Source organism: Pongo pygmaeus, chromosome 7 (assembly GCF_028885625.2).
Source record: "Pongo pygmaeus isolate AG05252 chromosome 7, NHGRI_mPonPyg2-v2.0_pri, whole genome shotgun sequence".
NCBI classification, from domain to species: Eukaryota; Metazoa; Chordata; class Mammalia; order Primates; family Hominidae; genus Pongo; species Pongo pygmaeus.
This window is the reverse complement of record NC_072380.2, coordinates 153,847,813-153,872,267: the sequence shown is the minus strand read 5'-3', so window position 1 is coordinate 153,872,267 and position 24,455 is coordinate 153,847,813. Positions and strand designations below refer to the sequence as shown.

At 42.3% G+C, this 24,455-nt stretch overlaps 1 protein-coding gene across 16 annotated transcripts in view; it reads left to right on the top strand.

Moving 5' to 3' along the window:
• The window catches only part of PTK2 (protein tyrosine kinase 2), a 349,963-nt gene that overhangs the window by 31,443 nt on the left and 294,065 nt on the right, over positions 1–24,455 (top strand). For 15 of the 16 annotated variants that reach the window (XM_063669126.1, XM_063669127.1, XM_063669125.1 and 12 more), the window contains exons 2-3: positions 16,363–16,459; positions 22,574–22,631. In XM_063669126.1, the coding sequence (XP_063525196.1) occupies positions 22,596–22,631 (36 nt within the window). In that variant the 5' untranslated portion in view covers positions 16,363–16,459; positions 22,574–22,595. The remainder of the gene's footprint in view (positions 1–16,362; positions 16,460–22,573; positions 22,632–24,455) is intronic. The other variant, XM_063669131.1, reaches the window with a different exon arrangement.

Sequence of the window (24,455 nt, the reverse complement as noted above, 5' to 3'; positions counted from 1 at the left end):
AAATGTAGTTCTGGCTTCCCCGTGTCACACAGGTGAATATAGAAGGTGGTAATGATTCAGAATTGACAACAGTCCAGCGCAACAACCAGGCAACTGGATTTTCAAGTTGGGATTTTGGAAGAAATCTGAGCTAGAGTTAGCATAAAGGTAGCTTTTAAAGTGAGCTTGCCTAGGAGGTGAGCATGAATAAGAGAAAGGACAGAGTCTTGGGGAACTCTAGAATTAACAAGTTTGCAAGAAGAGGAAGAACAGCTGTAGAGACTGGAAAGAAACCGTCTGTGAGGTAAGAAGAAAACCAGGAGAAGATGGTGTCCTGGAAACCAAGAGAAGGGAAGCAGGAATAATTACCTGTCAGTTGCAGCTGACAGAGGAAGTAATAGCTAAGTATTGACCATTGGATTTAGCATATTGAGGTCATTGGTAATCTTGGATAGAGAAGTTATGGTGGAGAGGTGAGATAAAGGGAAGATAATTAGTGATAGCAAGTATATTTTGTGTGTGCTTGTTTATAGGATTATTTGTATAATAGCTGTTTTAAAGTCTTTGTGAGATAATTCTGACCTTTGTGTCATCTCAGTATTGGCTTGTCTTGATTTTCTTTTTCCATGGGAATTGAGATTTTCCTGGTACCTCCTGTGCAGAGTAAGTTTGGATTGTATCCCCGACTTTCTGGATATTATGTTAGGATGAGACTCTGGGTCTTGTTTAAATATGCTGATTTGGTGGTGGTTTGAATTCTGTCCCTCGCTCATCCACCTGCTACTGTTTACTTTTCAGAGTCCTCAAATAACTTCTGCAGTTACTCTGTTCAGGCTTTCTAGTGGCTTTCGAGAGGAGTGACAGGGTTCAATGTGCTTATTTTTCCTTATCTAAACCTGAAGCTGTTCACTTTGCAAACTGCTTCTGTTACTCAGGTAATGGTCACCAGTTTCAGCTGGGCCTTGATGCTCAAATGATTTTGCATCCCTGATCAGTTACCTCTTCCAGCCCCCATAGGAGTTGCTGCTCGAATTATTTCTTGAATTTGGTTTATAGATAGATTCTTTTTTTGGTATCTGTTCCCATAGAGTTTCTTTTGGTGTTTTTCTCAGGTAGACAACATGGCCGTTACCATATACTATGATAGCCATTAGTTCTCTGAAGTATGATAGAAGAGTTGTCTTGTGTTGAATGTATTGACTATGCCTATTGATTAGTTTAAGTAGAATAATGTCTCTTTGACATTAAAGCCTTTCACACAATATAGTTTTGTGGGGATATTTTTTACAATGGAGAATAGAACAGTGGTGAAGAGCACAAGCTGTAGACAGATTTTTGCTTTGCATTCATACCTGATTCTTGCTCCCTGTATGATTTTGACCAAGCTCCTTAACCTCTCTAAATCTGTTTTTTCTCGTCTGTTTAGTAGAGATTATTGTAAATTGTAACTCTTTTGTAAATGTGATATATAGTTCTTAGTGCTTGGCTAGTCATATAAATAATTAAAAACAATTTTTTTTTAGGGCAGGATCAACTCGATGTTCGTAAGTACAGTTCCTAGCAATGTAGTTATTTCTACTGTGGGAATTTAAGGGCCGATCTTCATCATTCCCTGATTTATATTGATCTAAAAACTGTAAAACAGTTTATGTTCGTCATTTGCTATGCATACAAAATGGGCAAGTTATTACTGTTAATATTGGTTTTTCATAATTCAGTAATTTTACAGCCTCTTTTCTTTTAGGGTATTGGTTTAGTCAGTAGCTTAGTACCAGTTAGATGGCAAACCGAGTACTAAGCATCAGTGCGGAGATAGTGAATGAGACACAGTGTTGCCACCTTTGAGCAGTGCCAGTCTAGTATTAGAATATTTTTGGCTAAAAAATTATTTTGAAGCATAAAGAAGCTTTTGTTTGCTCTGGTGATTTTCATAACATATTCACATTCTTGATATATTTTTGGTTTTTCAGAAAGTTACTTCTGGCCTGTGTTCTTTCAGAATATAGGTTGCAGCTTGTGTTAAGTGCAGGAACTATTGACAGACTGAGTTTAGAAGAAGGAAAAATCGGTATAAAGTGGTTGTGTATTTTGAACATTGGGGAGCTTCATAGATGAGTTAAATTGTTAGGATATGGATTAAGAAATGTTGGATTTAGGCCAGGCGCAGTGGCTCACGTCTATAATCCCAGCACTTTGGGAGGCCGAGGCGGGCAGATCACGAGGTCAGGAGTTGGAGACCAGTCTGGCCAACATGGTGAAACCCTGTCTCTACTAAAAATACAAAATTAGCTGGGCGCGGTGGCAGGCCTCTGTAATCCTAGCCACTCGGGAGGCTGAGGCAGGAGAATTGCTTGAACCTGGGAGGTGGAGGTTGCAGTGAGCCGAGATTGCACCGCAGCACTCCAGCCTGGGTGACAGAGAGAGACTCCGTCTCAAAAAAAAAAAAAAAAAAAGAAAGAAAGAAATACTGGGTTTGAGCCTTATTTAGCACTTAGCATCAGACAGACATTTTCTTTTCCAGGGGCTCATCCTACTTGTTTAATTCCAGCCAGATAACTTATAATTTGTCAATATGTCATATTGAACGTTACTCAGCTGTGGTAAGAACTTTCTGTCATGCTTGCTTTGGAAAGCCCAGATCATGTTTATTGTTTTAACAATATTATGTGGTTAATTTGGGAAGCAAGAGTAGCAGCATGATTTTGAGTGCTGATAAACCAGTATTTGAATCCCTGGTCTCTCCCTTCTTTGCTGTGTGACCCTGGAAAACTTAGTAACTTCTTTAAGTCTGTTTCCTTGTATGTGAAGTGGAAACAATTATAGTAACCAGTTAGGGCTGTGAGGAGTAATGAGCTAATATAGACACTCCACACACATGAAGCTGCTATTGTTATGATCAGGATTGTTATTTGGAGGTAGTGAGAAATGAATGATAGAAGGCTGGCCAAGTTGGATTGTGCATTGAAATGAGAACATTGAAAGCAAGGTGGTGAAAGGAAATATTCTACGTGATAATGAAGCACAGATTTAGTGTGGTATGGAAAATTTTAGTTTGCAGGTTAGAAAGGGAAAAAGGTTCAGAGCAGCTCAAGCATCTATTTATACCTATCTTAAAATACACTCATTCATGAACGAAGGGTAGGGAATATCCATCTTAAAATATCTTCAGAGTTGAGAATGTGGAGATAAACATATATATCATTGTATAATAAGCCAACTTTAATTTTTCTTTATCCATCTAGAGAAAAAGAATTTAAGACTTTAAATTTTATAATTTGAGAAATAGCTACTTTATACTCTGTTTGAACTAGTTCAGATTTTTATGCTTATATTTTATCAGTTTCATAGTTACAAATAGATTTCTGTTCTTAGTAAAGATGGATTAAATCATGGAATAAGAAGAGTAGGATTCAACATGCATTAAGTTGCCTGTTGCTAAAACAGGATTCAACATACATTAAGTTGCCTGTTGTTAAAACAGCAAGTGGGCAGTAAGCCTAGTGTTGATAGAATGGGGGCTTGTAACTTGCTTAAATTCTCCTTTAACTACATAGAATAAAACATAAAGCAAAAAGCGGTTGTCAGAATGTGGCTGAGGTACTCAATGCCAGTGTATCCATTCATTTATTCATTAAGTCATTCATGCATCATATAAATGTTTATCGATAATCATGCGCTCTAGATGCTGTTTTAGATAATGGTGCATACTGTTGGGTATACAATGGTGAACAAAAAGCAGATGTGGGGAGTAACTGGGATGGTTTGTCTTTGCATTTAATGAAGAGAAGAAAGCCAGTTCCAAGAGTGTCAGAATAATTCAACAAGTGATGTTTTTAGGTTTACACTCCTAATAGAAAGGAGGCAGGAAAGGCGGAGTGCATGGAAAAAAGAAATGCTTCCAACTGCAACCAACTGGAGCTTTTTTGACCTTTACTTTGGTTTTAATTAATAGTGGTTAAGTTGTTTACTTGGTGTTTAGGTCCTGAGGCTGCAGAGCTGAAAGAGGTTGTCACTGTCCCTAGAATCTTTTTCTTTTTGAGATGGAGTCTTGCTCTGTCACCCAGGCTGGAGTGCAGTGGCACGTTCTTGGCTCACTGCAACCCCTGCCTCCTGGATTCGAGTGATTCTCCTGTCTCAGCCTCCTGAGTAGCTGGGATTACAGGTGTGTGCCACCATGCCTGGCTAATTTTTGTATTTTTAGTAGAGACAGGGTTTTGCCATGTTGGCCAGGCTGGTCTCGAACTCCTGATCTCAGGTGATCCACCCGCCCCAGCCTCCCAAAGTGCTGGAATTACAGGCGTGAGCCACCATGCCTGGCCTAGAATATTGTTGTTTACTTGGAGGAGGAAGAGACTGACAGAAAAGGCAAAATTTTAATGGCCTCTTTAGTAAGCTTCACCACAAGATTCCTTTGGGGCAGGGTCATGTCTCTGGAACCGTATATGTCCAATACCTTGTGCAATGCATGGCTTGTGTCTGTCGCTTAATAACTTATATTGAGTGAAGAAATGCTATGGAGTGCAGGAGAGGGGCATCTAACCTGGGGTGAGACAAAGCAGCTCCCACCACATGTACATCCAGTTTAGCAATAGGAAGAAGATCTAGGTAGAAGGAGCAGCAGATGGCATAGAGATATGAGAGAAAGTACAAGTTGCTCTGTAAACTGACAATAGTTTTGCCAGAGTGTAGGATTCATAAGAGAGGGTGCTGAGAGACATTAGAGAGTTAGACTTGGCTTGACAAGTAAGGGTCATAATAAAGAGGTTGGATTTTGTTTTCTTTAAAAGTAGTAGTGTTTTTTTCTAAACAATAGAAGTCAGGTTTCCTAATGCCCAGGCCGACACTCTTCATATTACATGATGCGTGCAATGTCAAAAAAGGATTATTAGGTCTTAGGTTCCATATCCGTTCATGATAGCAGGACCATCAAAATTCTGTAAAGCCATTGGTGAACGTTCTGTCTTTTGGAGAGAAAGAGGATATAGGATAAATACCTTTTTTCTTGGGAGTAAAGAATATGTAGTTGGAACTCATTAAGGGCAAGCAAGGTCTGAGTGTCTTTGAATTTTTGTTCCTGGAATGATGCCAGGAATGTATAGCAGATCTCTGTACATGAATAAATGAAAAAACCTTTCTTTGCATTTGCATATACTGTTGCTAGCATTATACTCGGTTCTGAAAAGTGATAGTTAAATGAGAAATGGTCTCAGTGGCACATGCCTGTGATCCTAGCACTTTCGGAGGCGGAGAGAGGCCAAGGTGGGTGGATCGCTTGAGTCCAGGAGTTTGAGACCAGCCTAGGTAATACAGTGAGACTCCCCTCTTTACCAAAAAAAAAAACAATTACCTGGGGCTGGGGGTGGTGCCCACCTGTGGTCCCAACTACTTGGGAGACCGATGTAGAAGAATTGCATGAGCCTGGGAGATTGAGACTGCAGTGAGCTATGATCTCATCGCCACAATTCAGTCTGGATGACAAAGTGAGACCCTATCTCAAGAAAAAAAAAAACAGAAATTAGCTGGGCGTGATGGTGTGGCTGAGGGAGGCTTAGGTGGGAGGATTGCTTGAGCTCAGGTGTCTGAGGTTACAGTGAGCTGGGCTGTCCTCACTGCATTCCAGCCTGGAAAACAGAGCAAGATCCTGTCTCTTAAAAACCAGGTAAATTACTGATGACAGTTCAGTGGGCTGAGCCCTGTGGTAGAAACACTCATGCATGGGGTGGCGCATCCACATCAGGTAAATTGCTGGTGACAGTTCAGTGGGCTGAGCCCTGTGGTAGAAACACTCATGCATGGGGTGGCGCATCCACATCAGGTAAATTGCTGGTGACAGTTCAGTGGGCTGAGCCCTGTGGTAGAAACACTCATGCATGGGGTGGGGCATCCACATCAGGTAAATTACTGGTGACAGTTCAGTGGGCTGAGCCCTGTGGTAGAAACACTCATGCGTGGGGTGGCGCATCCACATCAGGTAAATTACTGGTGACAGTTCAGTGGGCTGAGCCCTGTGGTAGAAACACTCAGGCGTGGGGTGGGGCACCCACATCAGGTAAATTACTGGTGACAGTTCAGTGGGCTGAGCCCTGTGGTAGAAACACGCATGCGTGGGGTGGGGCACCCACATCAGGTAAATTCCTGGTGACAGTTCAGTGGGCTGAGCCCTGTGGTAGAAACACGCATGCGTGGGGTGGGGCACCCACATCAGGTGAATTCCTGGTGACAGTTCAGTGGGCTGAGCCCTGTGGTAGAAACACGCATGCGTGGGGTGGGGCACCCACATCAGGTGAATTCCTGGTGACAGTTCAGTGGGCTGAGCCCTGTGGTAGAAACACGCATGCGTGGGGTGGGGCACCCACATCAGGTGAATTCCTGGTGACAGTTCAGTGGGCTGAGCCCTGTGGTAGAAACACGCATGCGTGGGGTGGGGCACCCACATCAGGTGAATTCCTGGTGACAGTTCAGTGGGCTGAGCCCTGTGGTAGAAACACGCATGCGTGGGGTGGGGCACCCACATCAGGTGAATTCCTGGTGACAGTTCAGTGGGCTGAGCCCTGTGGTAGAAACACGCATGCGTGGGGTGGGGCACCCACGTCAGGTGAATTCCTGGTGACCGTTCAGTGGGCTGAGCCCTGTGGTGGAAACATGCATGCGTGGGGTGGGGCACCCACGTCAGGTGAATTCCTGGTGACAGTTCAGTGGGCTGAGCCCTGTGGTGGAAACACGCATGCGTGGGGTGGGGCACCCACGTCAGGTGAATTCCTGGTGACAGTTCAGTGGGCTGAGCCCTGTGGTGGAAACACTCATGCGTGGGGTGGGGCACCCACGTCAGGTGAATTCCTGGTGACAGTTCAGTGGGCTGAGCCCTGTGGTGGAAACACTCATGCGTGGGGTGGGGCGTCCACGTCAGGTAAATTACTGGTGACAGTTCAGTGGGCTGAGCCCTGCGGTGGAAACACTCATGCGTGGGGTGGCGCATCCACATCAGCCTTGGACGGGAGGAGGGTCGTGGAAGGCAGATGTTTGGTTGCACTTGAACTGAGCTTTGAAAGGTGATTAGGAGTAAGCTGGGTGGGGGAAGGGAAGAACCTTCCAGGCAGAAGGACTGGCATAAGTAAAGGCTTGTTTGTAAGAAATAGCATGGCACATTAAGGGAAGTTGAGGTTGTTCAGTATGACCCTACCATAGAAAGGGAATGAGCAAGTGATGGAAAATGAGATAGGAAGCTAATGGTTTGGTTCTGTTCTTTCTCTCCTTCTCCCTCTTAACCCCCTAACTCCCCTCAAGTTCTCCTCTTCCCTGTTCCCCCTGGAATATTCTATTTGGAATGGGATGGTGAGAAATATTGTGAGAAGGAAGAGGTAAGGGCTTAGAAGGTATGCTTTGATACCCCAGATAAATGTCAGCAGAATAGGGAACACAGTTGGAAAATTGCTTTTCAAAGCAAAGAATTTCTAATATCCCTCAAAGTAATGAGAGCTATTGAAGACTTGAGCGGTTGACATAATTTGTTTTAGGAAAGGTCACTCAGGTAGGTACTGGTGAAGAAGTTGAATTGAAGGGGGCACTATAATAAAGAAAGTAGATCAGTTAGGAGGATTTGTTTTGCTTTTGTTTTTGCAACACTGTAACTTGAACTAAATGGATGGCCATGGAACTGGAGAGTAGGGATCTTAGGGGTGAGAGATCAGTGAGGTGAAAGAGTTAGATTGGGCAACTGGTCATGGTTAAGGGCAGGATTTTTGGATCAGACACCTGAATTTGATTCTTAGCTTGACTTTTTATTATTATGTGACTTTGGAAAATTAGATAACCTTCTAAATCTGAACTTCGGAAATGTGTAACAGGAATAATTCCTTGAGAGGTTGTTTTGAGGAATGAGTACTCCTAAGACTCTTAGCACAGAGTATAGCTTGTGGAAAGAATTAGTTAAGAGGAGATGCTATTATAAGCTGTTCATTGTTATAGGGTATATATTTATAGGAGGAAGAACATATATAGGCTGTATTTGAGGGAGAGGCAAGGCGTTAAGGTTCGTGCATATTGGTATCAGTGGTCTGTTACAGGGCTGAGGAAACTATAGCACGTGGGCCAAATCTGCTTTTGTAAATACGTATTTATTGGGATGCATTAAAATTGTTTATATATTGTCTGTGGCTGCTTTTGCACTGCAAAGGGAATGTACTTAACACAAAGAATAGGGTCTCCAGGAGAGCACTTAAAGGGCTAGCAGAGGAAGCCTAGGTAGGTTGGGTGGGGGGACCTACAAGGGCCAGGAAGTTTGTAGGATTGCCATGAGTGAGGAGCGTCACTAATGCTGGGAAAGGAGGGTGGACATTCTGTGGGTTTTTTTTTTTTTTTTTTTTTTTTTTTTTTGACGGAGTCTCGCTCTGTCGCCCAGGCTGGAGTGCAGTGGCATGATCTCAGCTCACTGCAAGCTCCGCCTCCCGGATTCACGCCATTCTCCGCCTCAGCCTCCCGAGTAGCTGGGACTACAGGCGCCCGCCACCACGCCCGGCTAATTTTTTTGTATTTTTAGTAGGTTTCACCATGTTAGCCAGGATGGTCTCGATCTCCTGACCTCACGATCTACACGCCTCAGCCTCTCACAGTGCTGGGATTCCAGGTGTGATGACTATAGAGTATGCTCGAGCTGTATGTCCTATACAGGAGGCCCCTCAGGCCCCTCGCAGAGTATGTGTGTTTGTAGTAGCCATAGTAGACTGATACAACTTTTGGCATTACTGGATGTTTGTACACAGTTTTCTTTAGCTCTTTACTATGGGACTGCTGTCTTCATTGCCACACAAAACAGCAAGAATTTGTTGAAATGAGTAAAAATAATCACATAATTTTTTTCCCTCCCTCCCTCCCTTCCTTTCTTCCTTCTTTTTAAATTAATTTATTTATTTTTTATTTTTATTTTGAGACAGAGTCTTGCTCTGTTGCCCAGGCAGTGGTGTGATCTCAGCTCACTGCAACCTCCAACTCGCGGATTCAAGCGATTCCCCTGTCTCAGCCTCCCGAGTAGCTCCTGGCTAATTTTTGTATTTTTTTAGTAGAGACAGGGTTTTGCCATGTTGGCCAGGCTGGTCTTGAACTCCTGGTCTCATGTGATCCACCTGTCTTTGCCTGGGATTACAGGCATGAGCCACCACACCAGGCCCAGATATTTTTGAGTTTAAAGATACTAACTCAATAAATTGCAAAAGAGGAGGCAGTTTTCCTAAAACACCACCACTCCAGTTGGGTTGTATAGTTGAAGGAATAAACCTCTAAATGAAATCTTTAAAAGAATTAAACCTATAAAAGAAACCTTTGCTTTCTTTTATCTAAAATTTCCTTACCAGGCTTAAATCATTGCCTTTTAAAAAATGTGTACTATAAGTACTTTTTGTTAGGTGAGCTCTAGTATTAACTTGGTGAGACTGATGTGTAGTACCAAATCTTTTTTTTTTTTTTTTTGAGATGGAGTCTCGCTCTGTCGTTCAGGCTAGAGTCCAGTGGCGCGACCTTGGCTCACTGCAAGCTCCGCCTCCCAGGTTCACGCCATTCTCCTGCCTCAGCCTCCTGAGTAGCTGGGACTACAGGCGATCACCACCACGCCCAGCTAATTTTTTTTGTATTTTTAGTAGAGACAGGGTTTCACTGTGTTAGCCAGGATGGTCTCGATCTCCTGACCTCGTGATCTACCTGCCTCGGCCTCCAAAAGTGCTGGGATTACAGCTGTGAGCCACTGCACTCGGCCTGTAGTACCAAATCTTAAAGGAAACTTTGCATTTAGAATTTGAAGTTTTATCTGGAGATTTGGTATGGTTGCTGAGTTATTTTTAGGATTAGATACATTTCTTGGAAATAGCGAATGTAATACAAAATTGTGTGGCTATGTAGTTGGCCGTTTGATACCATCCATAAGCTTAGCAAAGTGTGGTGTAGTTATTTGCCTGTCTTCAAGGGAAATAAATGTAAAGGGCATGAATAACTTGCTCACAGTGCCCAAACTTGCTCTAGTGATAGAACTAGAACTGGAATTCAGGTTTCTTGAACTTTATTTCAGATGGCTTTTCTATATATCTACTGCTTTTCTGACTTTAAAGTACATTTCCAAGGAAAAGTGCTCTTTATCTATAAAGTACTTTTTTATTTTTGAGACAGAGTTTCACTCTTGTTGCCCAGGCTGGATTGCAGTGGCGTGATCTCAGCTCACTGCAACCTCCACCTCCCAGGTTCAAGTGATTCTCTTGCCTCAGCCTCCTGAGTGGCTGGGATTACAGGCACGCGCCACCACGCCTGTCTAATTTTGTATTTTTAGTAGCGACAGGGTTTTACCATGTTGCTTGGGTTGGTCTTAACTCCTGACCTCGGGTGATCTGCCCACCTTGGCCTCCCAAAGTGCTGGGATTACAAGCGTGAGCCACGGCGCCCAGCCTATACGGTATGTTAAATACAAGATTTGTGAAGTGTTGATTCTGTATGTGGCAATGAACAATTTTGATAGTTCACTTGATAGTCATTCACTATGAGATCATGCTTTCTTTACAGCCTGGTGTAAAACCATTTGATGGATTCATCCTAGTTTATCTTGCCTTGATTACTTATTCTTTTTTTAAGGGTTAAAATGGGCCAGCCGCGGTGGCTCATACCTGTAATCCCAACACTTTGGGAGGCCGAGGTGGGCATATCATTTGAGGTCAGGAGTTTGAGACCAGCCTGGCCATCATGGTGAAACCCCATCTCTACTAAAAATACAAAAATTATCTGGACATGGTGGCGCGTGCCTGTAATCATGTAGCGCATGCCAGCTACTTGGGAGGCTGAGGCAGGAGAATTGCTTGAACCTGGGAGGTGGAGGTTGCAGTGAGCCGAGATCGTGCCATTGCGCTCCAGCCTGGGTGACAGAGTGAGACTCCGTCTCAAAAAAAAAAAAGTTTAAAATTGCATTTACAATGTGTTTTTTTCCTTCTAATACAATATATGTTAATTGTAGAACATTTAAAAAAAATACTGTACACAAAAAATAACTGCTGGTAAATTGTATCTCTCAGGGATAACCACAGGTGGGTTTTTCTTGTTGTTGTTGGATTTTTTTTTTTCTTTTTCTTTTTGAGACAGAGTCTCACTCTGTTTGCCCAGTGTGGAGTACAGTGGTGTGATCAGGCTCATTGCAGCCTTGACCTCCCAGGCTCAAGCAGATCCTCCCAGCCTTTCAAGTAGCGAGGACCAAAGGCATGTGCCACCATGCCCAGCTAATTTATTTTATTTTTTGTTGGAAAAGGAGGGTGGTGGGGAGCAGGCAAGGGGGAGTCTCTCTGTGTTGCCCAGGCTGGTCTTGAACTCCTGGGCTCAGGCAGTCCTCCCACCTTGGCCTCCCAAAGTGCTAGAGTTACAGGCATGAGCCACTATACGTGGGCCACAGGTAAGATTGTAAAAGATCCATTTAGGCCTTCTTTCTCCCCCAGTGATACTCATATATCTTTTTGAAAATCAAAAATGTAGATATAAGTATATAGATTATATATAAAAGTCCACCATTTCTGAGGGGAACGGATCACTCTTACACTACTTTTTTTTTTTTTTTTTTTTTTTTTTTTTTTGAGACAGAGTCTTGCTGTGTCGCCCAGGCTGGAGTGCAGTGTTGCGATCTCGGCTCACTGCAAGCTCCGCCACTGCAAGCTCCGCCTCCTGGGTTCACGCCATTCTCTTGCCTCCACCTCCCAAGTAGCTGGGACTACAGGCGCCCGCCACCACGCGTGGCTAATTTTTTGGTGTTTTTTTTTTTTGTTTTTTTTTTTAGTAGAGACGGGGTTTCACTGTGTTAGCCAGGATGGTCTCAATCTCCTGACCTCATGATCCGCCCGCCTCAGCCTCCCAAAGTGTTGGGATTACAGGCGTGAGCCACTGCGCCCGGCGTACTTTTGTTTAAAAAATATATATGTGTGTAACCACATTCAGGTAAAAAATGATTGCCAGCCTTTTACTACCTTTCCCATCATCTTGACTTCTGTGACAGTCATTTCCATTAAAAAAATAATTTTACTCCCTATTATGTGTCTCTAAACATTAGGATTAGCTTTTGTATAGTTTTAAACTTTATAGGAATAGAATTATACTGTATATATTCTTTTGTGACAATTGATCTGTGACAAATTGACATTGTAGAGTGACAGGGAAGAGACACTTTTTCAATAAATGGTGCTGGGTCATTTGAGTATCCATATAGGGAAAAATAATAATGTGCTTCACACAATAAAAAATAATTTCAAGTGGATTTATAGATATGAAAAGAGTAAATAAAACTGGTATAAACGGTATTTAATAGAAATATATTGTGAGCCACATGTGATTTTAAATTTTTCTAGAAGCCTAATTTAAATAGGAAAAACAGATAAATTAATATTTTGTATTTAACCCAGTAATGCTCAAATACATTTTAATGTGCAAGTAATTTAAACATTATTGGTATATTTTATTTTGAGGGGGCAAGGATACTATAGTTTTAGCAATTCAATGTGTATTTTACACTTACGTCTCAGTTTGGCCTAGTTACATTTCAAGTGCTCGTTAGCACGTGACTAGTGGGTACTGTGTTGGAAAGCATAGTTTTGGAGGATAATGATGGATAACATCTTATTATCTCTGGACACAAAAAGCAACCATAAAGGAAAAATCGATGAGTTATGCTACATTAAAGTTAGGACATCATATTCCTCAAAAGACATTATTAGGCTTGGCATGGTGGCTTCTGTAATCCCAGCACTTTGGGAGGCCACAGCAGGAGGATTGCTTGAGTCTAGGAATTCAAGACCAGCCTGGGTAACACAGTGGGACCCTGTCTCTACAAAAAATTTAAAAAAAGAAATTAGCTGGGTATGGTGGCACACACCTGTTAGTCCCAGCTACTCAGGAGGCTGAGACAGGAGGATTGCTTGAGCCCAGTAGGTTGGTGCTGCAGTGAGGCATGATCATACCACTGTACTCTGGCCTGAGTGACAGAGTGAGACACTATCTCAAAAACAAACAATTATTAGGAGAGTGAAAGGCAAATTACAGAGTGGGAGAAGATATTGGTAAATCATAGTTCGAACAGAGTTTGCATAAAAAATATGTAACGTCAAGAAAAAGGTAGTTAACTCATTAGCAGGATGGACAAGAGACTTTGAACTGCTATTTCATGAGAGATAAATGAAATAAAATCTGTCACCGTGGATTTGTCTTTTTCTTTTTGTAATTCTGTTTTTGATTTTTATATATGAGTTGCTTAACGACAGGAAATACATTAGGTGATTTCATTGTACAAATGTCATAGAGTGTACTCAGCAAATTTAGATGGTAGCCTACTGCATGCCTGGGCTATATGGTATAGCCTATTGCTCCTAGACTGCAAAATTGTACAGCATCTTACTGTACTGAATATTGTAGGCAATTGTAACACAGTGGTAAGTATGTGTGTATCTAAACATAGAAAAAGTACAATAAGAATATGATATAAAAGATTAAAAAATATACCTGTATAGGGCACTTACATGCATGCATGGAATGGAGCTTGCAGGACTGAAAGCTGCTCTGGGTGAGTCAGTGAGTGTGTGGTGAGTGAATGTGAAGGCCTAGATTATCACTGTACACTACTGTAGATTTTATAAACACTGTACACTTAGGCTGTACACTAAGTTTATAAAAAATATTTTTCTTCAGTAATAACCGTAGCTTACTGTAACTTTATAAACTTTTAAATGTTTTTAAACTTTTGACTATTTTGTAATAACACTTAGCTTACAACAGAGACACATTGTACAGCAGTACAATAAAATATATATATTTTTTAATACAGGGTCTTGCTCACTGTCTCAGCTCACTGCAACCTCCCCTTCCCGGGCTCAAGTGATCCTCCCACCTCAGCTTCCCAAGTAGCTGAGACTACATGCGTGTGCCACCATGCCCAGCTAATTTTTTCTGTAGAGATAGGGTTTCACCATGTTGCCCAGGCTGGTCTCAAACTTCCAGACTCAAGCAATCCACCTGCCTCGGCCTCCCAAAGTGCCAGGATTATAGGAGCGAGGCACCGCACCTAGCCAATATTTTCTTTATATCCATATTCTATGAGCTTTTCTGTATTTCTTTAAAATTTTAATTTATCATTTCATTTGTTTGTTTGTTTTTGTGATGGAGTTTTGCTCTTGTTGCCCGGGCTGGAGTGCAATGGCATGATTTCGGCTCAATGCAACCTCTGCCTCCTGGGTTCAAGCGATTGTTCTGCCTCAGCCTCTCAAGTAGCTGGGACTACAGGCATGTGTCACCATGCCCGGCTAATTTATATTTTTAGTAGAGACAGGGTTTCTCCATGTTGGTCAGGCTGGCCTTGAACTTCTGACCTCAGGTGATCCGTCCACAGCCTCCCAAAGTGCTGGGATTACAGGTGTGAGCCATGGTGCCCAGCCTAATTTATCGTTTTTAAACTTTTTTGTTAAAATGAAGACACAGATACACACATTAGGGTAGACCCACACAAGGTCAGGATCATCAATATCAATATCTTCCACCTTTGTATCTTGTCCCACCGGAAAGTCTTTAGGGGCAATAACACACATGGATCTGTTATCTCCTAGGTTAACAGTGCCTTCTGGAATACCTCCCGAAGGACCTGCCTGAGCTGTTTTACAGTTGTCCTTTTTAAATAAGTAGAAGGCGTGTACTCTACAATGATAATTAAAAGTGCGCAGTAAATAAGCCAGTAACATAATTGTTTATCAAGTGTTAAGTACTGTACATAATCGTATGTGCTAGACTTTTATACGACTGGCAGCACAGTAGGTCTGTTTTCCCCAGCTTCACTAAAACACGTGAGTAATGTGTTGTTTTCCCCAAGTGGCTTTTTTATTCCTTCCCCCCTTCCCCACTCTCCCATGTTGTTCTGTGTCTTTTGTGTTATAGAATTTTCTCACGTGTCTGGTATTAATTTCCTTGTGGTGAATAAAAAATTCTTTGGAAGCTTTAGTAAGTGGGTTCAGCCTTTTGACTCTGACTTTTGCGTCAGGATATTCTGGATGGCCCATTTGTTGGGAAATCCCCAGCGTTGGTATCTTTAGATCTTTGTTCTTAGATGTATCAGGTTCCTGCAGGGTAAAGACCTGACTCTCTGAAGTTTGAGAGGAGAGTGCATAGGGGGTAGTGGAGGAGCTGAGATGTGTGTTCAGTGACTAGATCGACCTCTGTTTTGTACAGTTGGGCCGGGTGACTTCTGTCTAAGGATCCTCTCCTTTTCCAGAGAGCCCCCAGTCTTCTGTCATGGTTGGGGAGTCCCATAAAGGCATGGTGTTGAGGCTTTAGCTGCATTGTAGATAGTCTTCACCCAACCTCCATCATCCTTTATGCCTCCACCTTCTTTACCCCTTGTTCTGTCTGCATTTAGTGCTGCCAGTTCTGAACCTTCTCCCGACATGGCTGTGGAAATGGAATCGGTTCTTAGTGTTTTTGGCTGCTGGCTTGGTCTGGCTGCATTGGGCCTGCTGAGTCATTTGCTATGCTTCCAATCTTTTATAGTTGATTTCCCCCAAGTTTTTCTGTTTTCCTGTTTGTTTGGTTTCTGTCTTCAGTGTTAGAGGCTTTTCTTATAGCTTCAAAAATTCTGTTACTTTTTCTTTCATTTCTCCCTGTCCTGTGGGTTTGGTTTTTAAATTTATCTTTTTAATATGTCTGTATTAGTTTGTTCTCATACTGCTAATAAAGACATACTTGGGACTGGGTAATTTATAAAGGAAAGAGGTTCAATTGACTTCACAGTCCCACATGGCTGGGGAGGCCTTACAATCATGGCAGAAAGCGAAGGGGAAGCAAGACACATCTTACACACGGCAGCAGGCAAGAGAGAGTGTGTGCAGGGGAACTCCCCTGTATAAAACCCTCAGATCTTGTGAGACGTATTCGCTGTCATGAGAAGAACACGGGAAAGACCTCTCCCCATGATTCAGTTACCTCCCAGCAGGTCCCTCCCACAACACATGGGAATTATGGGAGCTACAATTCAAGATTTGAGTGGGGACACAGCCAAACCATATCTATGTCTTTTGTGTAATTTTAGTGGAAGTGAAATAGATGTGTATATTCTGTTTGCCATCTTCCTCTGAATTTGTTAGTTAACTTTGTGTCAGATTAATTATGCCTGTTGATGTTTTAATGGTTCTTAGTTATTTCATGTATATTTCCTTCAGCTACAATATGGGTTTGAAGACAGGCCTTTTCCAATTTTGTTATTCTTCATTCAAGGTCCAGTACAGTATGTATGGTAAGCAGTGAGGAAGCTAACTATAAGGTGGACAGTACAATAAAGCCTTGATAAAAACTAGTGAAATAATGGTGGTTTTATATATATATATATATCTTGTCTTTCAGGTTCTCTTTGACTGCAATGGAAAGAGGAAAGAGAAATTAGAAGTATTTTTTAAAATTGTCATTTGATTTCTTCAGAGTTATTGTGGCCTTCTGAACTGTGAGTATAATTCTCTTGCTATACTTGTGTCTTGAGATTTTTGGTTTTGTTTTTTCTTTCACCTGTCTTAGTGTCTCTTTGATGTACAATAGAAATTAACAAAAGGTAGTTGATTTTGCAGGGTGGGTGAGGGAAGAAATATAAATTGTTTAGTGCCTATTATGTGTAGATATTTTATATATTTTTTTCTGAGACAGTATAATAATGGTTAATAATAATGTGCTTAGAATACTGTCTGGTACATTATAAACACTCTAAGTTACAATTACTAATTGAATCCTCATGATAACTTTATAAGTAAGGTTTACTGTTCTTCCCTATTTCACATTTGCATAAACCAAAATACAGAGGTTAAAGGATACTAAGTTACGGCCAGACACAGTGGCTCATGCTTGTAATCCCAGCACTTTGGGAGTCTGAGACAGGAGGATTGCTTGAGTTCAGGAGTTTGAGACCAAGTGGCTGGGTGCGGTGGCTCATGCCTGTAATCACAGCACTTTGTGGGGTTGAGGCAGGCGGATCACTTGAGGTCAGGAGTTCGAGACCAGCCTGGCCAACATGGCAAAACCCCATCTCTGCTAAACATACAAAAATTAACCAGACATGATGTTGCACCCAGCTGTTGTAATCCCAGCTACTCGGGAGGCTGAGGCAGGAGAATTCCTTGAACCTCCACAGGAGGAGGTGGAGGTTACAGTGAGCCGAGATCGCGCCACTGCACTCCAGCCTGGGTGACAGAGCAAGACTCTGTCTCAAAAAAAAAAAAAAAAAAAAAAAAAAAAAAAAATTCAGACCAGCCTGGGTAACAAGACCTTGTCTCTGAAAAAACAAAAAACAAAAATTGTCAGGTGTGGTGATGCATGCCTGGATCACAAGAATTTGAGGCTGCAGTGAGCCAGGATCGTGCCACTGTACTCCAGCCTGAGGGACAGAGCCAGAGTCCGTCTCAAAAAAAAAGATTACTAAATTAGTAAATGGCAAAGCTGGGATTCAGACTCATTCTGGCTTCACAGTGTTGTGCTCTTGACTGGTAGAGCAGCTCCCTCTCCTCAGTCTGTGGTTTTGCTTTTTGTAGGTTCAGTTACCCAATGTTAGCTGCAGTCCAAAAATACTAAATAGAAGATTCCAGTTTATACATTTATACGTTATAAAACGTATAAATAAACAATTTATACGTTTTAAATTGTGCGCCATTCTGAGTAGCCTGATGAAATCTCATGCATCCTGATCTGTCCCGCCCTGTCCTGCCCTGTCCCACCTGGGATGTGAATTGTCCCTTTGTCCAGCATATCCACCACAATGTGTATGCTGCCCGCCTGTTAGTCACTTAGTAGCCATCTGAGTTAGGTCAGCTGTCAAGGAATGACAGTGCTTGTGTTCAAGTAACCCTTAGTTTATTTCATCATGGCCCCCAAACGGAGGGGTAGTAGTGATGCTGGCATATTGTTATAATTGTTCTATTTTATTACGTTACTCTTGTTAATCTCTTACAGTCCCTAATTTATAAATTAAACCTTATTGTAGGTATGTATGTATAGGAAAAACATAGTATATATAGCGCCGTGTACTGTCCCTAGCTGCAGGCATCTACTGGGGGGTCTAGGAGCATATCCCCTGCAGATAAGTGGGGATAGCTGTATCTTATTCTCACGGGTTTTAGATTCAGATATTGGTATTATATTTCCTAACTCCTTAATTTTAATCAAATTATTTAACCTATTGAAAGCTATTTTTTTTTTAATCTGACAAAGGGGATTATTATAGAATCTCCCTTATGGGGTTATTACGAAGATGCTGTGAGATATGCGTAAGGTGTTCACTCAAAATTGTTAGCAATGATTATTTGGTGCCATTTTTCTCATTTTAATGAGCAGAAAACGGAGCCCTAGAGAGATTATATTACTTGTAATTTGTCAGTTTGTAACTTGGAGATCTTGGTGCATGTTTCACAGTTTAGAAATCATACAATTGAGGGTAATCCTACTTTGTCTTGTTTCCAAAAATTGCTCTTTCTTCTAAGTCTGGCGGTAAATTGAGGACAGATAGGTTCATAGAGTATTTATAAATCTCTTTTGTGGGCATTTTGTTTTATGTTGTTACAGTAAATATCTCATAAGCTTGGACTTCATGGAGTCAGAATTCATGATGATTTATAGCTGTAATGAATATGACTTTCACAAGTGTTTTTGGAGTATAGGCCTAGGATTATTTTTTAATTTCCATATGAGTGTCAGTTCACGTCTTTCTTTGTTCTCTTTTCTCTCCCAAATCTATTTCTAGGTATTAGTGAAGGGAAATTATGTCATACAGTTTCCATTTCTTTGCAAGGCCTAGAAGTCTTGGTCCTGTGTCCCCCTGTCCTTCATGAGCTAAGGGAGAGGAGCCTACTCTGTCCCTTGTGCTGTGCCAGATGTGATTATGTTACAGTGTGAGAAGGTCACAGCCCCTCTATTTGTGTCCCCCTATTTCATATTGTACCTTTCTTCCTATAACAGTGCATTCTGATTATTTGGGTGTGAGTCTGTGTGTGAGGGCAGTTTTTGTTATTTCATCTCTGCTTAACCCGCAGTTAACTTACACTAAATGCTGAATTAGGACTGTTTAACGCCTGTCACAAAATAAGCGCTCTTCTCTTAGTAGATCTGAGCAAAAGAAAGAATACCAAATGTAACTTTTCAGCAACATTAGCTGTAAAAATATTTCCTCTTGGTATAGCACAAGACAGTTTCATAGCAGAAATACAAAACTTATGTTCCTAGTGTAATGTGCTGGGAAACGAAAGTCTAAAGAGAGGTGAGATGACAAACCATCTATTTGTGACCCAAGAGCCAGCTCATTGGCTCATTGGAACTTAAAAAAAAGAATTTTTTTTTTTTTTTTTTAAATTTTTCTTTGCAGATAGAGTCTTGCTCCATCACCCAGGCTGGAGTGCAGTGGTGTGATCATAGCTCACTGTAGCTTCTGAACTCCTGGGCTCAAATGATTTGCCCATTTCAGTCTCCCAAGTAGCTGGGACTATAGGCACATGCTACCATGCCTGGCTAATTCAAAAAATTTTTTTGTAGAGATGAATCTTCCTTTGTTTCCCAAGCTGGTCTCAAACTCCTGGCTTCAAGTGATTCTCCCACCTCAGCCTTCCAGAATGCTGGGATTATAGGCATAAGCCACCACTCCTGGCCTCATTGGAACTTTTTAGCTATAGGACAAAATCTACCCATCCTGGTTTGTCTTTTTAAAATCATTTGAAAATATATAAACCCAGGAAAATAACCTCATAACCAGTGTTCCTGTAATTGCCCCCCACCGCAAATTCTGGACAGATGGTCAGGTCATATGTGTAAGTCTGGCTTCCAGTCCATTGAATTTCATGATGTAATGCTGAGATATAGGTCCCTTATTTCACAGAGTTCCCCTTCGTAAGTCCCTTGGGCCATTTGAGCTCCTGCAGTATGGATCTGGTTGCGAAGGAGCTAGCTTTGGCAGAGTTGGTTCTTGGTCCTTGCCTTGTTATTAAGTGACACATTGGAAAACAGAAATTTGGGAAGGAGGTATTTTAGAACCAGAATTCTAGGCAAGCAAAGGAAAGTTTGGGAGGAATTGAGTTGCTGGGATATATATGGAGATAATTTTCAGGGTTAATGTGGCGTGGGAAGGTGGTGGACAGAAAGGAAGGCCTCCCTGAGACCCTTCTGCAAAATCCCGTATTTGTGAATAAAAGCATCTTTTATAGCATGTGGGCAGATGAGCACAGCTGAGATAGATTGGACTCTGAGGTTCTGGGAGTGTTGACTCAAAAAAATATATATATTTTTTTATTTATATTATTAGGTACCTCCTAATATGTAGTGGTCCCTCCATATCTGTGGGGGATTGGTTCCAGGATTCCCCCAAGATACCAAAATCTATGGAGCCTGTCTCTTATATAAAATGGTGTAATATTTGCATATAACCTATGTATGTCCTCTCATATACAGTTAACCCCTGAACAGTGCGGGGGTGAGGGGTGCCCATCCCCTTTGCAGTTGAAAATTTGTGTATAACTTTTGACTCCCTGAAACTTAACTGCTAATAGTGTCACAGGATCCTTGGGGTGTCGCTTCACCAGCCAGAAATCACGTTGGCTGGTGGCGCCTTCTGCCTGAGTATTGCCCATGCCCACTGGGCTTGTTCTGCCTACTCGGCTTGGTATGCTGTGCTTGGCTCACACTACAAGCCTGGATCCCACAGCTGCCAAGGGCGAGCCAGGCGCAGAGCTGTGAGGGGTGTGTGGGTGTGTGAGCATGTGGTCCAGCCACCTTGCACAGCTGGCTGCTATAGCAGGGTGGGCAGCTCCAGGCACTGGCACAAGTGCCAGTTCTGTGCAAGGCTGCAGCTGGACCAGATGTACTGCATGCAGTCTCTGCTGTGGGAACCCGCATCTGGATGAGGGAAATGAGGTGGCACCCAGAAGAGTGGAGATGCCAGGACTGCAAAGCCCCAAAGAGGGTGTCATAGCCCTGGCTCGGGGGTTCTCCTCTGCTCGTTGCTCGCAACATGGCAAGCAGGAGGCCATGTTTCAATCCTGTTTGTGTTATAGCTCCTTCAGTCCCTCCATTCGGCAGGTCTCGAGTTCTTATCCGGTGTCCAGGAAGAATGAGGTACATGGACAACTGGAGGGTGAGCAAGGTGGAGAGGGGCTTCATTGAGCAGCAGAACAGCTCTCAGGAGACCCAGAGTGGGTAGCTCCTTTCCACAGGCAGTACATCCCAATGAGTGTCCAGATCTCAGCAGAGAGGAGACCGGCAGTGGGTAGCTCCTTTCCACAGGCAGGTTGTCCTGGTGAATTGAAGAGACCCAAAGTGGGTAGCTCCTTCCTGCAGCTGGTAGTCCTAACATCTCTCTGAGTCTGGCTGAGTCTGGGGTTTTTATGGGCTCAGAAGGGAGGAAGTGCGTACTGATTGGGCCATGGGCAGGCCCGGAAAAAGCACCATAAGTTCTCACTCCAGGCCGTGGACTCCACCCACAACTGGTGGCCTGGCTCCTGGGCTTCAAGGCTGTCCCTGGCTTGAAGGTGGAATTTCATGGGGGACCTGCCCCTTTCTATCCAGGAGCCTTTCTGCCTTCTCCCACCATCAACATGCCATCCATGGCACCTAGGCTGTTCATGACGAGGTGTGCCTGCAGGCCCACACTGAGCCACCCTCAGCTCCCCGTTGGCCTCCCTCCCATGCTTGTCAGTGCCCAAAGTCTGGAGTGGGCCAGGGCGGCAGGGGGCTGGTGTGTCAGCGCTGCCTCGAGCATGTGCATACTCGGCCAGGTTGTGACAGACTCAGGCTCAGCCACAACTTTGCTCTGCTCTGGAGTGGGCTGGGGAGAGGCCAGGAGCCTGTGAGGACAGGGGGGCTTCCCGGACCCCTAAGAACACAGGGATGCCCAGGTCTGGAGCCGAGGCTAGGAGGCTGCAGCTGTACTTGGGAATGTGGGGCTCCTGCCCCGCCAACTCAGTAGGGGGTTGGGATTTCCACCTGTTCCCAGCTCCTGCTGGCCCCACTGCAGTCTGTGTCTTGGCAGCAGCCCCTCCAGACTGGCTTCCACTGCCATAAGTACTGTAGACTGGAAGCCTTATTGAGAATATGAACAGTTGATTAACACATTTTGTATGTTATATGTATTATATACTGTATTTTTACAACAGAGTAAACTAGAGAAAAGAAAATATTAAGAAAATCATAAGGAAGATAAAATATACTTATTAAATGGAAGTGGATCATCATAAACATCTTCATTCTCATTGTCTTCGTGTTGAGTAGGCTGAGGAAGAGAGGAAGAAGAGGGGTTGGTCTTGCTGTCTCAGGTGGCAAAAGTGGAAGGGGAGGCAGGAGAGGCAGGCACACTCAGTATAAGTATTACTGAAAAAAAAATCCCTGTATATATGGACCTGTACCATTCAAATCCATGTTGTTCAAGGGTCAACTGTACTTTAAATCATCTCTAGATTGCTTATAATGCCCAATACAATGTAAATCCTTTGCAAATAGTTGTTATAGTTATTATTTGGGGGATAATGACAAGAAAAACATCAGTACATGCTCGGTATAGATGCAGTCATTCATTTTTTTTCCTCAAATATTTTAGATCCATGGTTGGTTGAATCTGGATGTGGAACCCGCTGACATGGATGGCTGACTGTATTGTATGTTAAACTTTATCATTTGTGACTTCTCTGTTTTAAATGACCTGTTGATTTTCTGATTTGGGGTATAAAGGTTTAGCTTATTTATGTTATTCCCCATATCTCTTCCTGCATTACTTATTGTTAAATAGTTGATATGTGGTATTTTTCTTTTAGAAGTCTTCTGTTGTAATTTTACCAGTATCTTTCCTTTGCTTGGGTTATTGATTCATGTCAATATCTTGATTCCTTTTAAGATAAAGATAGTATTGCTCTAAATATTGACCCTTCCCCCCAGTTCCAGCATGTCTCCCTGTTCTGCCTCATATTTTATGTTTTTATTATTACTTTTATGTTGGGATTTTTACATTTGCGTTTTATCTGCAACTCCAAGTGTTCTGGGGACTGCTCATGGGTTTAACTCTAAAACTAGTTTATTATTTTTAATTTTAAGTTTTCTTGACCTTTCCCAGCTTAGCTTTCTTTCAAGGCCAGTTTTTCTCTTTGTTTTCTCTGGTATTTATTTCTTTTTCATGAAGGTGGTATTCCCTGTATGTCTGATGATCCTTTATTGTATGTCAGTGTATAGGGAAGCAGAACTAGCTACTTTTCTGAGTTAGATTTAGCCCCTGATGGGAATTCAGAACTGAAGTACTTTGCTTCAGCATGCTTTTAGTCTGTGGGCCCCTAAATAACAAAGGAGAGTTTTACTGTAAGGATGTTAACACCTATACCAGAAACCTTTGCTTTATTTTCTAGAGAAATAGCCCCTTGGGATTTTTTAAAAATTAAATTTTTTTTTTTTTGGTCTGAGGGTAAATGCTGAGTTAGCCTGGGCACAATAGTCAGTTAAACCCTGTTTTCACCCCTGGCTATTAACATCAGCCCTCACCAATACCTCATGGCCAGGCCCAAAGCCTCATCAAGATTCACTTGAGTTTTGTCTCTGTTTTACACATCACTGTGCATGTAGCTCCTCTTTAATAGCTAGATATTTGTTGAATTCTCATCTTTTGGTGGCTCTTCCCTTCCTCTTATATACCTTTAAAAAAAAAAATTACATACTCCAGTTTCATTGAAGTCTTCACAGGAATAAAATTCATTACTCCACCACCTTGAACTTGAAACCACTGAGAATTTTAGGAGGTGGGGTGGCATGTTGATCTGTAGGGTGAGGATTTTAAGTGGTGGAATGATACGTTGGTTTGCTGTGTGGCTAGTTTTAGAGTTAGATGAGCTTGAGTTCAGACTTTGGTGCTGCCACTTTTAGCTGTGGAACTTCGGTCAAAACATTTTATTTTTCTTATCCTCAGTTTCCTCATTTATTGAACAAATATTTATTGAGACATTGTTTGTAGCACGATGATGTGGGGACAGTTGAGGTAGTTCTTTTATAATGCCTTGTGTATTTCTCTAAAGTAGGATTTGGAGTCATCTCCTAAGAATGAGTGGAAAAAGCAATGCTGGGATTGGAGATTTGATGATAGTGGAGGAGGTTTGAAATAGGGATAGTGAGGAGAGAGCCAAGCAGGGATGGAGAAGGCTTGCCTAGGAGTGTTGTGGTTCAGCTGAGATTGGTGACAGTTAAATTAGAATGTACCAATTTTTTTAGTTAATGATGTTTTGTCTGGTGCTAGCTCTCAGCAGTCCAGGTGTAGTCTGGTATAAGTTGTCCTAATATTTGTATTGAATCATGAAATGGATTTTTTTCCAGGCTTGTTTATTGGAAGGACAGTGGGAGTTAGTAATATTGGTAAAAGATTGGTTTGAACTATGACTTTACAATTCAGGAAATGTTTGTTGAACTTTTACTAAGTGCTTGGCATGGTTCTAATTGCTTTAGAT